This window comes from Lissotriton helveticus, chromosome 2_1 (genome assembly GCF_964261635.1).
Source record: "Lissotriton helveticus chromosome 2_1, aLisHel1.1, whole genome shotgun sequence".
Lineage (NCBI taxonomy): Eukaryota > Metazoa > Chordata > Amphibia > Caudata > Salamandridae > Lissotriton > Lissotriton helveticus.
In genome coordinates, this window is record NC_136059.1 from 1,849,995,845 (window position 1) to 1,850,011,473 (window position 15,629).

At 45.7% G+C, this 15,629-nt stretch overlaps 1 protein-coding gene across 3 annotated transcripts in view; it reads right to left on the reverse strand.

Annotated features, from left to right (window-relative positions):
* JADE1 (jade family PHD finger 1) overlaps positions 1 to 15,629 on the reverse strand; it is a 223,176-nt gene that overhangs the window by 100,990 nt on the left and 106,557 nt on the right. For all 3 annotated transcript variants that reach the window (XM_078676770.1, XM_078676772.1, XM_078676773.1), the window contains exon 2: positions 9,580 to 9,657. In XM_078676770.1, coding sequence (XP_078532896.1) covers positions 9,580 to 9,631 — 52 coding nt within the window. In that variant the 5' untranslated portion in view covers positions 9,632 to 9,657. The remainder of the gene's footprint in view (positions 1 to 9,579; positions 9,658 to 15,629) is intronic.

A 15,629-nucleotide genomic window follows, 5' to 3' on the forward strand; every position in this document is an offset into this window, starting at 1 on the left:
CGACGCATGTGGAGGCAGTTTTGCTGGCTTGAACTGAAAAATCCAGTGCTCTGTCAAGCCAGATTCCCAAGCTCTTTATCTGGGGTTTGGGAGAGGGGGTGGCACCGAGACATGAGGGCCAGAAGGACTCCAGGGTGGTCAAGAAGGGGTTGCCCAATAACATGATCTCGGTCTTCTCTCCGTTGAGTTTAAGGTGGGAGGATTGCATCCCCTCAGCAACAGCCTCTAGACAAGGGCCCAAGGTGTTAGACGAACCTTCGGCGTGGTCCAGAGAGACCACCAGTTGGGTGTCGTCTGCGTAGGTGACAATTCGCACACCAAAAGAGTGGACTATCTTCTCTAGAGGCTGCATATAAACGTTAAAAAGGGTGGGGCTTAGGGAGGAGCCCTGGGGCACCCCACAGCTGAGCGGATGCTTAGAGGATACCACCTCGCCCTCAAACACCTGGAAGAATCGCTCGTCCAGGAAGGACGTCAGTCAAGCAAGGGCCGCGCTCGACACACCCATGCCCTTCAAACGATGTAATAATGTGGCATGGTTAACTGTGTCGAACGCGGCACTGAGATCGAGGAGTATGATGGCTGTTTTTCCTCCGTGGTCCATTATGGCTCTAGCTGCCTCCGTCACTGCCAGAAGGGCAGTTTCAGTGCCATACTGAGGGCGAAACCCCGTCTGGGAGACACGTAGTAGATTATTGGACTCTAAATAATCCACTAAGATCTTATTAACATGTCTCTCCAGCAGTTTACTCATCCACGGAAGCAGCGAGATGGGACGAAAATTGGACAGATTGTTCTGATCCAAGTTCGGCTTTTTCAGCAGAGCCCTGACCATCGCGCACTTCCATGGAGCTGGGACGGAGTTAGAGGTGATGGAGGTGTTGAGGACATCCAGGATGATCGGGCGGATAGTATCAATCACCTTAACTAGAGTCTGCGGGGGTGCCGGATCATTGGGAGATCCCGAGGTGACTTTGTGGACCATTTTATCTAGTGTGCTGGGATCCAGAAGTGGAAAAGTAACCAATGAGCAGGACGTAAGCAAATCAGACTCTGAGGTAGGGGAGAAACCCATATCCTCCCTACCTGTCGAGAGTAGGGAATAAATGGCCTGAATTTTCTGAAAGAAGAAGGTAGCAAGGTTGTCACAACGGGCCTGTGCCCCATCCGATGCCAGGAGCTCAGAAGGAGGGGAAATTAAAGATTTTGCAATGTAAAAAATTTCTCTAGGAGAATTCGCTGCCAAATTAATTTTGGTTCCATAGAACTCAGCTTGGGCAAGTTTTATTTCATTTTTATAGTGCCTGATTGCAGTTCTATACTCTGATTCCTTCAGCTGGGAGCGATCTTTCCTCCAAGCTCTCTCCGATTTACGGCAGCCTTGTTTCAGAGTTCTGAGGGCGGGAGAATACCAAGGGGCAACTTTAGATCTTTTTATTGTTTGCAGGGAGCCCTTCGGAAGAACTTGGTCGAGAGTGTTAGAAATCCAATTATCAAAATTAAGAGCTGCCGTGTTGGGATTACTTATTTTTCGGGGTAGGTGCTCTGAGAGGGCTTGTTCCCATTTAAGAAGCGGTAGAGAGCTCCATTTCCTGCCCCAATGTTTCTCATGGGTTTGTAAAGTAGGGGGAGTACTTATGGACCAAGTGAGGGGGATTAAAAAATGGTCGGTCCAGGGTAGTGGTATCGGTACTTCAACCGAAAGGGAGTCTAAATTACTGTAAACATGATCTCAAAGATGTCCCTTCTTATGTGTTGCATGAAAACCCTTTTGGGACAAGCCAATTGCCTGGAGATTTGAGCGGAGGCTATTAGCAGCGCCATCAAGCGGATCATCTAGGTGCAAATTTAGGTCACCTAGCAAAGTAAGATTTGCTGCGGTGAGCACCAGGTTAGCAGCTGTATCCGTCATGTCAGTAATGAAGTTGCCGGGGGAACCAGGTGGTCGATAGACTAAAATACCCGAAAAGGTGTAAGTGGGGGATAGTTCCAAAGCGAAATGTAGGCTCTCACAGGCTGGTGTGGTAGAGGAGGTGACACGATATCTGTAAATATCTCTGTAGATGATAGCCAGTCCACCACCTCTACCTGACTGGCGGTCCAGTCGCTTAAGGGTGTAGCCTTGAGGAGTGGCCCATACTAATGATGGATCATTTTGTAGCTGGAGCCATGTCTCAGTTAAGAAAAGGGCCTCAGGGTTGAACTCCTCAATCAGTAGCGCTAGTTCAGTGTGGTGTTTGGGCAAGGAGCGACAGTTAAGGAGAAACATTTTCTTTTTGTGTGTGGAAAAATGTTTACATGAAATCAAAAGGGATAAACACCAGTCGCATGTTTTGCAGCCGACATTTATAATATTAGGAAGGACCGAGTGTAAACAAAGCGGATTAAAAGTGAGGCGTAATGCATGCAAAGAGGAGGCATTGTAGCAAATACGACGTCCTACCATATTGCCAGGGCCAGAAGCCAGGAGCGTCTGGACGCGGACTGGCGCAGACTGGCTTCTGTTTGGCGCCTCTTCGGCGCGTCTAAGGCGCTCCCGCTGCGCGTCACCGCTGCGCGAAAGGACAGAGAATATGTAGATTGGGAGGTGAGGGAAGACTAGACCGTCACCCTCAGAAAATGGCCGCCCGCCGAGGGACAACCAGGAAGTGCGAGCGCTATTCCTCCCTCCACTCAAACAGCATGAATTTGCTGCGGTGGACCGGGGAGTCAGCGCGGTGAATGGCAAGGTAACAACAAATTATTAAACACAATTTTTAAAATTAGAACAGGTTAAAAACCCTTGCAGTAATAGAGTATAATGCACACCCTCGCGCTACAGTGCTATTAGTCAATCTACACGAGCGCGTGTATTCAAAGCCCTAAATAGTCAGGGAGGGAGGGAAGACTAGACCGTCACCCTCAGAAAATGGCCGCCCGCCGAGGGACAACCAGGAAGTGCGAGCGCTATTCCTCCCTCCACTCAAACAGCATGAATTTGCTGCGGTGGACCGGGGAGTCAGCGCGGTGAATGGCAAGGTAACAACAAATTATTAAACACAATTTTTAAAATTAGAACAGGTTAAAAACCCTTGCAGCAATAGAGTATAATGCACACCCTCGCGCTACAGTGCTATTAGTCAATCGGCGGGGTGAGCGGCGGGTGGGGATCTGAAAGCATGAATCTATTCTACATTACTTTACACGTTGCAAGACATGCTATCGGTCAGCAAGGTAGTGCTTTTCCCCATGCCACCTTACACTTTCTCCTTTAGCCCTCGGAGTTGGGCTGGGAGAACTTAGGAGAGGCACTGGGGTGTGTGCTGCTCCACCAACTCCTCCACAGAAGCCGCGCTTGAGGGGTGGAGCAAAGCCCGGGCAGGGATACCTAAACCCAAAGTCACTAAGGCTCCCTGCTTTGTTGCAGATTCCTGTGCTGTGGCTGCTCCCCGGGGCAATCCAAAGGACTTTAGTGCAGCCAGCAACCCCAAGGAAAAGTATAAGGCAGAGCTGCCAACCAGTACACCAGGAATCGCTATGCAAGGCTCCGGATGAAAGGGACAGTGCCCTCTTATCACATATGACGGGTGGAAACCATAACTACAGGGCTGGCCAGGTATGACTCTGCCTAAGACGAGAGGTACTTTTATGAGGTCGAGCCTGGGCAGCGCATGCGCTGCTCTGCGAGGCATGCTGTATTGGGGTAGTAGGGACTTGAAGCTTCGCCCACTCTTCACCCACATTTTTCATTGGCTTGCGTCACTGTCTACTGTAAACTGTGGCTGTTCATTGATCAAAAGGCTTAGTAGCCCCTACTTAGTACCGCCTAGACGATCAGCAATGCGGAGTACGTTTTGTTAAAATCTTATTATAAGGTGTATAGAGACATTTAAGCTGCCTATGTGCAAAATCAGCATTTTCCAATTTGGTACAAATATGTGGTAACCGGACGTATATTTAAATTACATTGACATCTTTAGTTCAAAATGGCATAACATTGAGGTTTAAACTTCAGGGATGTGGACACATTGAAGAAAACATTTAAACGCTTAAGGTGCAAACTAGGCAGTCTTCAGTACAAAGTTCACTTTTGTAAATCTTTTTGCAAAGGGCACAGACACATTTATGGTAACCTCTGTGCAGATAGCAATATGTTTAACTAAAGGAGCTTTACCCCACCAGGCACTAATTACCAATAGTGTTACATCAACAATAAAAGACAATTCCGTGCAGGAGCCATCAGGGTGTGCAGGACAGGCGTTGTAGTTAGTGTCCTATGTGCAAAGAAACAGTAATTTAAACTGGGTGCATGCAACCAGTTCAGGGGGAAATTTATTTTCTGCCTTACTAAGGAATTTCACAAAGCGACAGTTCAGCTGCGTGTCCGTGGGTGGAAAGCAGGCCAATACCACTTGTCTGTATGTTTGGAGGCCTCTTTAGTTGAAGAGTGGGCATAGAATGTTTTTTTTCTCAGACTTTAACTCTTTGGAGGTACACACCAAGTGAACCATATCTCCTTTCCCTTTGCAGCACAGTTGGTCATAGTGGTGGAGCATTTCCAGGGCGAGTGGCGTAGGAGCGAAGGTAAAATGCCCACTGCTGCCTTGTCCTCAATTGACAAGACTAATTTGATGGTTTTATTTACCAGTTTTTCTTTTTTAAGCTGGCATGAGTTGCAGCTGAGTTCCAAAGGTCTTGTAGACCAAGCTGAGTGACCGAATCGTAAAGAAAAGTCTTAGCGGGAGAGATGCTCCTGATTAATAGTTCCAGTCATAGTTGTGTTTTTAGTGTATTTGGTTCTGCGTTCTTGGTTTTGCACGAACACTTGATGTATGTGGCTGAGCTGGAGAGGTGTATTTGGGGAGGACGAAGATCATTCTGTAAGATACAACCATGATCCCATCCAGAGTTGATGCGTCCCTTCCACATATTGGTTTCCCTTGTATTACCTGGAGCAGCGGTGTTAGAGTGGGGCAAGCCACTTTCTTCTTTAGGTTTCTTAGGACGATGACCAAGGCATTCCCCTTTCTTTTCAAGGCCTCTTTCTGTGGTTTAAAGTAGCCCTTTTTATCGATAATGATACCAAGATATTTACATTTTGACACAGACTCCACGTGATGGCAGGTGATGTATGAGCTAGACGCTTTTCTTTTCGTGCTGTTCACTGCCATTGGTTTTGTTTTAACAAAATTGATCTTTAGGCTATGTTCAGTGGAGTGGCACCAGAAGGTGCTGCAGGCCAATCAGAGTGCGGCTTATTAGCACCTGGTCGTCTGCATAGAGGAGGTGTGAGAGGACTTACCACCAGGGTATAGAATAACAATGCTATACCACTGCATCCCCCTCCTTTTGTTGTCCAACTCGTACTGTGAGGTGTGCAGCACTTCTATCTCCCAAAATCACTCTAGGCCAGGCGAATGAATACACTGCAACCGGGCTAATCAGTGGGGTGATAAATTACCTAGGGTGGCAACGTTTCTTGCATCTGTGACGCTCACCACTTTGGATTTTTTTTTTAACGACTTCAGTGTTCCATTCCATATTTAATATATAATCTATTATACAGGCTTCAGAGTGCCTTGGGGCGAGTAGCAACACTACAAAGCAAATAAATCACATCCTTAATCTACTGCCCTATTAAGCAACCTGGCTGACTTGCAGCACTTAAACAATGCCAATCACCTGAGCTGGGGGTACAAGAAAAATTCAGCACAAGGGAGCATTCATGCACAATCGAGATTCCTCAACTTTTTGGCAATGTTTCCTGCAAAATTTGACACGATGTTTCTGAAGATCTGGATTGTATCTAGGTAATGAAGGCCTTCTTCAGTGCTTTTGGAGGGCCAGAAGTGGAAACAGGGTGCAACAAAGGCAGAAGGGAGAAACCTACATTTGAAAGGTAAAGATAACGCCTGCTAAATATTGCGATTAACAATGACTGGTTAAAGCCAAATAAATATTTGCCCCAAATCAAAAAAATATTTCCGAGTAGCCTAGGTTGAAGACACCTAGAAGGAGGTATATTATATTAAATAAAGAATTAAAATAACAATAGCCATAATGTTAACATATTAATGTCATTATTGCATTTCATTAGTACGTTCTAAAATAAGACGTAAAATACTGCATTTCAAAGTATATGAAACCTGTGCATTAATCGACTAAGCCAATTTGAAGCGAATCCTCCACTGTAAGCAAATAGTTTATACGATCTGCTCAGCATTAAAACAAATGCAAAAACCTCAACGTCACAATGCAAATAGTATAATCAAGTTGGCGTTCGCTCACAATGCATTACACCAGCCTCTTGGAGAAGAACCAGAATTATACACACACCAGCTCCCTTTGACCCTTCGCTGAACTCATCTCCTAAATCCTCAATCCAAGTAATCACGGGTTTCAGAAGCAGACACCCTCGTCCGAGAGCCCCCAGACCCCCGTCCCACCTTGCCCTCCTTCCCAAAGTCCAAGAACGAATTCAAAGAACCACCCCCCATCAACTGCATGCTCATAAACTGTAGGTCAGCCTCTAAACATACATCCGAACTAGCGGAAGCTATACTCTCCCAAGACATAGACGTAGCATTCATAACAGAAACATGGCTCAACAATCTCTCCTACCCTAACATGGACATGTTAGTACCTCCTGGATTCATGATGATCAACAAGGACAGGCAGGGGAATAGAGGCGGGGGCATAGCAATCATCCACAAGAGCTACATCTCCATCATGGAAATCTCCTTTTGTGTTTACAGCTCCTTTGAATGCCTCTCAGTCAAAATCAAAACTCAGGATACCAGACCTACACTCTGCCATCTTCTATACCACCCGCCAGGCAATTCCTCAGAATTTGGGGTTCACCTCTCCGACTAGATTGCCCACTGCGCACTAGGCAACTCTAACAACATAATCCTGGGTGACCTCAATCTAAGGTGGAATGAAACCAAGAACCCGCTCATTAAAACCTTAAAAAACCTACTTCTAGCTAACAATCTGATCCAACACTGCTTAGAAGAAACTCACTACAGAGGAGCTATACTTGACGTCATTATAGCAGAAAGCAAGGCTATCTCCATCGATCACATCCTCCCCGTCGACTGGTCAGATCATCACATAATACTCTTTCACATCACTCATCCGATCGTGACCAAGCCAATTCCCAAACGAGACCCTCCCAAATGGGTCAGGAATACAGCACAAATTCCACGAGCGGATCTAGAAGAAAGAATCAGCTTGCTGCGCCCCATCTCCACTGAACACCTCTCAACTAATGATCTCACTTCTCTTTACAACACCAATATGACGCTCACCCTGGATCAAATTGCTCCATTGAAGCCAAAGAAAGCAAGAACATTCCCTCTAGAACTTGGTTCACCACTGACATCAACGATGAAAGAAGACTTTTAAGAGCCGCAGAAAGAACCTGGAGGAACAATCCCTCAAACCCCCATCGTGTTTAACTCCAAGCAGCACGCAGGACGTACAAAAACCACATTAAGAACAACAAGTCTGCTTTCTTCTGCTCAGCACTAGACAACGCAAAAAGCCGACCCAAAGAACTTTTCAATATCATAAGGAACCAAACGTCAAAATCCATACCTCCTTTAATTCAGGCATCCAAATCTCGGTGTGACAGCTTCGCAACATTCTTCAACGACAAAATCGTCAAGATTGACCTCGCACTGGGCCTGAATCCCATCTCTCTAAATGAGAGCAAACTGTCCAAAACCCCTGTCAATGCTTCCGTGAAATCTCCAAAACAATGGTCTTCATTCATTCCCATTCAGATAACAGAGATAGTCAATCTAATCTCCAACGTCAAGCCCTCAGCCCACTCCCTAGACTAGCTCCCGCCTCTCCTGACCAAAGACCTGAAGCTAGTCCTAGCTCCAATATGGTGCAAGATCATCAACAGCTCACTGAGCTCTGGAACCATACCAGATTGCCTCAAGGTAGGGCAAGTCACACCACTCTTAAAGAAACCAGGTCTAGACACGGAAGATCGGAACAACTTCAGACCGGTCTCGAACCTTCCTTTTTTGGCCAAAATCATGGAAAGCTGTGTACTCCCTCAGCTAACACAGCACCTAGAAGACATTAAACTCCTAGACCCCCACCAATCGGGTTTCAGAAAGGGATGCAGCACTGAAACGGCAATCCTTAATGTCATAGATGATCTACTCAAGTCACTAGACTCAGATCAATGCTGTCTTCTCATCCTCCTAGACTTATCGGCCGCATTCGATACAGTCAACCACAATCTACTCCTAAGGGTTCTGCAAGAAAGAGCCGGTCTACAAGAGACTGTCCTTCATTGGTTCTCTTCCTTCCTTCACAACCGTTCACAGAGAGTAAAAATCAAAAACTTCGAATCCGATCCCCACCCTGTCATCAGAGGTGTTCCACAAGGGTCTGTACTCTCCCCCCAGCTCTTCAACATCTACATCGAACCCCTCACCTCCCTACTCAGAAAATCTAACATCCCCTTTCATCTTTATGCTGACGACACGCAGCTCTATCTGGAAACCTCCTCAATTGATGACATCCAGAGACTAAACAACACGCTCAAGGAGGTACAAGAATGGCTCACCACCAACCACCTGAAACTGAACCAAGAGAAAACGGAAATACTACTCATTTCCAACAAAGATGATAATCCGCAAATAGAAGAATGGCTCAAAGCGATAGATGTCCTCAATGGTAACCTCTCCTTGGCAGACTCGGTGAAATCTCTAGGGATCACCCTAGACCCAAAACTTGACATGAAGAAACACATCTCAAGATCTGCGAAAAGTGCCTTTCTCAACCTAAAACTACTATACAAAATAAAACCCTTCCTCCCAACCAAAGACCTTCAACAAGCCACCCAAGCTTTAGTCCTCTCCAGAATAGACTACGGAATCGCGACCCTGACGGGGACTGCAAAAACCCACCTTGCCCCCCTGAAGACTACACTTAACGCAGCAGCAAGAATGGTCTCCGGAATTAAGAAATTCGAACACATCTCTCCAGCCCTCAGAGAACTCAGATGGCTCCCAGTGGAGTTACGAGCCAGCTTTAGAACAGCCTGCCTCACGCACAAAGCCCTGCATACAGGTAAACCAGAATACCTGGCCGCCAAACTCAAAAGGGCAGGCCAGTCCAGAAACCTCAGGAGCTCCAGCTCTCTACTGCTCATTCCACCAAAATCTCGCAAGCAAAGAACCTCAGCCAAATCTTTCTCTGGAAATGCACCCAAAATCTGGGATTCCATCCCACCCCACATCAGAACAATCCCTTTGTTTTCAAAATTCAAGAGCCTTCTCAAAGACCTTTTCCTCAACCGCATATATGGGATCTAACAGTCCCTGGTCAGTCCTTCAACTGACACTCCACCGTTATTAAATTCAATGTATAAATTAAATATGTTGTACATGCTGTGAAGCGCTCTGATACCCTTTGGTCTAGCAAGCGCTATACAAAACTTCTAAATAAATAAATAAATAAGTGTGACAATTGAATCCTCCAATGTGCTTTCAGTATTAAAAATAAAGTGCAGTGAAATGCAACACCTGCTTCGCATATTATGTACTATACACTGACCACATCAAGTGTACTTACTGCCATTGTCATCGGAGTCCTCGCTGCTGCTAGGGAGCCGTCCTCGCTTCATGATCTCCTCAAACCCCGACAGGCAGCCTACAAAGCAAGAGACCAGCACTTAACCAAGGTGATGCACTAATGTGGAGTGCAATTCAGATACCACATGAGAATATGTACAACAGGACCCGGCATGCTTTTTATATGCATCAAAGCTGTAACAAATTCCAACGACTTTTGCAATCAGAAAAATGCAACAGCGGATTTAAAACAACCTCACAAAAACATTTACAGCAACAACAAAAAATGCGAAAACAAAATGTTGAGCTATTAATCTGTAGGAAAGACATTAAAAAAAAAAGCTTTTGTCATGGTCTTTATTTCAAAAACAACGTTTCAAATGCTGAAATTTCTCTAATGGAGTTTTTGAATGGTCTCTGTGAGCAGGCATTTCCCGGGTCTCGGAGAAGAGGTTCAGGGGAGTGATTTGGGGAGAGCAGAGAAGGTAAAGGAAGCAGAGAAGCACAGCAGAAGTGGGAATGTTTGGGCTGGACATCCCCTCAAACGAGCATCTTCACGTTGGTTGGTCATGTTTGGGAGCTTAGAGTCATATATACGGTTCAGCATCAGGAGTGAGGGTCTATGTCTACAGCAGAGAAGGAATTATAAGCGTTATGAGTGGTTTAGTACTAAAAACCTAATTGACACATTATCTTTCAAATGTTAAATGCAGCGCCCGCTTGCAATGTGCCCTGATAGAAGTTTCCAATTTTTTGGTGTGCGAGTCTTGGAATGGATTCAGTTGTCTGCTGCAGCTCAAGTTATCAGCATGCACAAATACTTATACAGTGGGTATTGGGGCAAACCCTTCAGCCACTGGCTTGTTTGGATCAGGCCTCTTACTTAAGCCATTGCTCGTCTTAAGTCGGTTTCATATTTGGCTTCTGCCGACAGAAAATACAGCAAGAATACAATCTACAATGAGGATTAGCAAAGGAGTGCATCGCTTGCACCACATATGATAAGTCTTGTAGAGCGCACAGCAACTTCTAACGAAGTGTCCCAGTGCTAGGATTCTAGCTCCCGAGGATAAAATTGCCCATGATACCAATGAGTTCTTAACCAGACCCACAGAGCCAGGTTTTCAGTTTTTCCCTGAAAAGAGTTTCAGATGAAACCTGCTGAATTGCCAGAGGAAGAGAGTTCCAGTATTTTGGCGTGAGATGGCTAAAAGAGCTGCCTCCAATTCTAGTTCTTTTACATTTTGAAATAATGGCCCATTTTGCTTCAGCCGATCAAGATGAAACATAAGGTTTACCCATCGACTGAAGATACGATGGACCTTCAGAGCATATAGCATTAGCAGGGAGCTTTGAAAAGGATTCTTTGCCTCACCAGGAGCCAGTGCAGTCTTAGAAGTGCGATACCGACAGAGGAACGCTTAGGCAGATTGAGCAGTACCTGAGCTGCATTGTTCTTGACCCGGTGAAGCCTGCTAAGGTGGGATTGAGACACATCTAAATAGAGGACATTACAGTAGTCCAGTCTGGATAGAACCAGTGCCTAGAGTACAATTTATTTGGGCAGAATCTGGCAAGCAGTGGAAAATGTTCTTCAGGGATCTCAGCATTTCAAAGCATTTCCCTGTGAGGGCAGTGATCAAGTTGTTGAAAGGAAGTATGTCATCAACAAAGATTATTGACCTTAGGCTTGGGAGGGGGTAGAGGACCGAGATATAGGCTGAGCAAAGTGAAATTAGATTCAAGCTGAAAAGTGTGGTGTTTAAAGTGGGAAACGGCCACTACAACGCGGCCGTTTCAACGAAAAGCTTAACCACGCATGCATTACAACGCATGCGTGGTTACAACGAAAACCTTTACTACGCATACGTTTACTACGAGGTACGTAGTAAAGGCATGTGTGGTAAAGGGTACAATGAAAAAATGGGGGGTGGGGGTGGAGGGGGGGTGGGGTTCCCCCCCCCTAAAAAAAACCACCCACTAACCTTAATTAGAGAAGTGCAGGGAATCGGCATCGTAGAGGAAGGAAACTGACGTTTTTTATTACGTAACACGTCACCACGGAAAAAACGTGGAGAAGGTTATGCGTGAAAATAGTATTCCGTTGTAACGCATGCGTGGTAAAGGCATGCGTTACAACGGAGTTCGTTGTAATAACATATAACCGTTTAAAGTTACATTTTAAACAATGGGTGACATTGAAAAAAGAAGACATACTGCCTATACCTTTTGCCCTGTCCAGTCACATCTCTGAAATATTCATTTGAAAGTACAAAGAACCAGTAAACCGAATAAAATAGGCAAACTGTATGATCCAACTCATGGGCATCTCTGTTGGGCAAATGAACCATGGCATAACGCTTTCCAGAGAAAGTGTGTACTGTCAGAGTGGCTATTCACAAAAAAACCAAGCAACTGCAAAGCCACTAGGTCTCTCTAATGTGAGGGCTATATGCTTTGCCAATGTCTTTTAGTCATGTTGTAGAGCACTGTGGCTGCTGTTCGCATGGCTAGGAGTTCTTTAAAAAAAATGCTATATACATTTTCTTTTTAAAACGCTATGACGCAGGAAGTTTATTAAAATGTGCTATGATGCCGCCAGTGCTGGCCACATCATAGGTTTTTATTTAATGGTGGGTGCGTGCGGGGGAGTAAAAAAGATAACTGGAGGGTGGGAGGGAAGGGGCAACACAGACAAACTGAGTGTTGGAGGGAAAGATCACTATGGACAATAGAAGGTGTGGGGGTGGAAGGGAAGAAGCAACGCAGAAAACAGGAGGGTAGGGGGTGGGAGGGAAGAAGCATTAATGACAAGGGGAGTGTTTGCGTGGGAGGAAACAAATAACACAAAGAAACCCAACGGGAAGAAGCTGCATGACAAGAAGAACATGCATTTACAATGCAATAGGTCTCCCAGCTTTAAAGTTTAAGCTATTGGCATTGTATATTACAATGTGTTACATTAATTTTTTATCAAACTCTGAATTGTTGTATAAAGATGATTTGCAAATGACAAGGCCTTTTATTTATGTTTTGGTTTTTAAAACATAAATGAAAGGCATTGTCATTTCCAATGCCAATAGCTTAAACTCGCGTTGAGACGATCCCGCCTGCCATTTTGCCAAAGGCCATGGGAATGATCCCCACTTACCAGTGAGCCTGAGAACAGCTCTGCACCGAGCAATAGAGTTTTGCTTGGGTGCATTTTCCTGCCCCACCGTCCCCGCTCCTGACAGCGAGCAGCGCTGGGGAATGTGAGCGGCTCTGGGGGCTCCCCTTTACCTCTCACAGGTAAAAAAAATAATGAGGCCTTAAAAGGACAGGCATGCTTGGATTTATGACCAATATCTATATTTAAAAAAACAAAGCGGTCACCTAACAAATATCAAAATTACTACTCATGGTGTTCCAGCCAACATCCACAACTACTACATGAGATTACCCATCAAACATAAAAATGTACCACTTGGATGTACTGATCCAACATCCACAGCTACCTTATGACACCATCTCGCCAACATCCACAAATAATACATGGAAGATCCTGCCAACATTCACACTCATATGGTAGTACACAACCAGCATCCAGAAATACAGGCACTCTTCCCCATTGTCCTGGTATTCACAAAGTAACAAAGTCAATTTCCACAAATACGATGTGGCAGCACCAATCAATATACACAAAAAAACTCAAATGTAGCACCCGCCCAACATCCACAGCAACATGAAATCTCCCTGCTAACTTCAACAACTATCACATGGCATTGTTCCGCAAACACTCACATGAAAGCACTTGACAACATTCACAACAACATGGTAACATCAGACCAACAATCAGAACTGCATGGCATCTCCCCTTAAACAACCACAGCTACCACATGTAATCACCTGGCCAATATATCCACAACTACGGATGCACAGCAGCTGTCAATATCCACAGCAGTCACATGGTAGCAACAGACCAACATTCAAACTACATAGAATTACCACTCAAACAACCCCAACTAGCATACGTAACCACTAGGCCAATAGCCACAACTATGAATGCCACAGCAGTTGTCAATATCCACAGCAATCACATGGTAGCAACGGACCAACATTCACAACATGGCCTACCCTGCCAATATACATAACTATCACATAGCATCACCGCACTAAGTCACAGCTACTACATGGAAGTACCCGCAATGTACACAACTAGCACTTGGATTTATCAACAACTAACACTTGGGAACACCCAGGTAACATCCAGAAGTACTACATAGGAGCACCCGGCCTGCATGCACATCTACAACCTGGCAGCACTTATCCAATTTGACCTAGATTCACAGAAGCTGCACAACGTCGCCGCAGGAACCTCCACAAATATCAAGCAACATCATCCGACCAAAACTCGAAATTTCACAGGGCAGCACCGGATCAATGTCACCCAGGGTTACAGATGTCCGGTCAAATGGGCAGACGGTCTGCCTTTATCTGTGGCCTACTGATTAAAAGAAAACTGTTGCTAGAATTTCCACTGACAAAATTCTGATAACCTCAGAGGGAGACGTGCTCCAAAAAACATAACACACGGAGCGGATTTCAATTAAACATTATTCTGAATGTATTTCCACGTCTTTGGATTGCGAATCCTGTGTCAGTCAGTGGCATTTACAATAAAGGCAGATTTCCAATGCAATTCACCAGGAGAAGCTGCCACTGGCAGATCTAGCTGGCCCTGCCCGCTGCCATATGCCCCCCCCCCCCTTCTGGAGGCACGGTGGGTGAATCCTGCCTTGCTGTGTCACGACGACATACTTCTCCACACTGCTTGAGCCCTCCCCTGGGTCGGATTAGGCTATAGCGCGAAACAGAAACCTTGCGTGGGGCGTGACTTACGTGGGGCGGGACTTCCGTCTTCGGAAGCCCGCGCGCGCACGCACCCATGGAGAGGAAGCAGTGCTGGTCACACGGGTCTCCCATGGCCGAGGGGGAGCCCCGCGGAGGCTGCAGAAGTGTAGAATTGGCGGTAAGTGGGGTTGGGGGGGGGGTGCGCTTGTATGTATGTATGCGACGGCGAGGGGTCTCTGTATGTGTGTGTGCGTGCGTGTGTGTAGGTGTGCTCGTGTGTGTCTCTGTGTGCGCATGCGTGCAGGGAGAGGTGTGTAAATGTTGGCGCTTCCCAGGAGACAGACACGGCGAGCGCGTTCGCGCGCGCGTGGCCTGCGCCGTTCGCCTTTTGCGAAATGCGCGCGGCCAGGTGCTGTCTCCTGGGAAGCAGAGTCAGCAACAAAAGATCTCCTGGCGGACACAGCGCTGACGCGCTGTTAAACGCCAGGAGACCTAAAAACAGAACTTCAATCACAGCAGCAGAAAAATCCAAATTAAGATGAAGCTATCTGTACATGGTCCATGCTCTTCTAGACGAAAGAAGAAGCAGCAAAGCTGACATGTGCTGCCCAATAAGAGTAACAATGAAGCCCACAAATGGTAAGCAACATGTGAGCTCCAAGGCAGTGTGGAACACAATCTCTCACAAGCTAGAGCGCATGCACTGTCACAGGGTAGACCTAAAGAAACTAAGATCTAGGTGCTAGTGCCAGCATGAAGCTTCCTCATCTGGAATACCAACGAAAGGCACTATTGTGCTGGTTGCTTCTGGAATGCAGATGCACCTAGTCACTTTTAAAAGAAAACATTATATATGTGCTATTTAGCTTCAGATCTTTGGCAATGCACACTTATTTCATGCTGCAGATTTACATTACAGAACCATACCTACTTTATGAGATGTTGCAGGCAATATGGCTGTGTAAGAGTGTGGCAAAAAAATATTCGAAATGTAAATCAGCTATGCAAGTGCAAATTTCTTACTAGTAGGCTTTCTATGTGCAAGGATTTTGAAACTCTTTAATATTTCGAAACATTCTAATAGATCTTAACATTTTCCTCTTTGATGGTGCAAATGAATTTAGAAAAAACATAGCATATACCTGCCTTATGCTACCCAATTAGAAGAGGCGTACTAAACGGTCACCCTAATTGTATGATCATGGAGAGAAGAGTGTG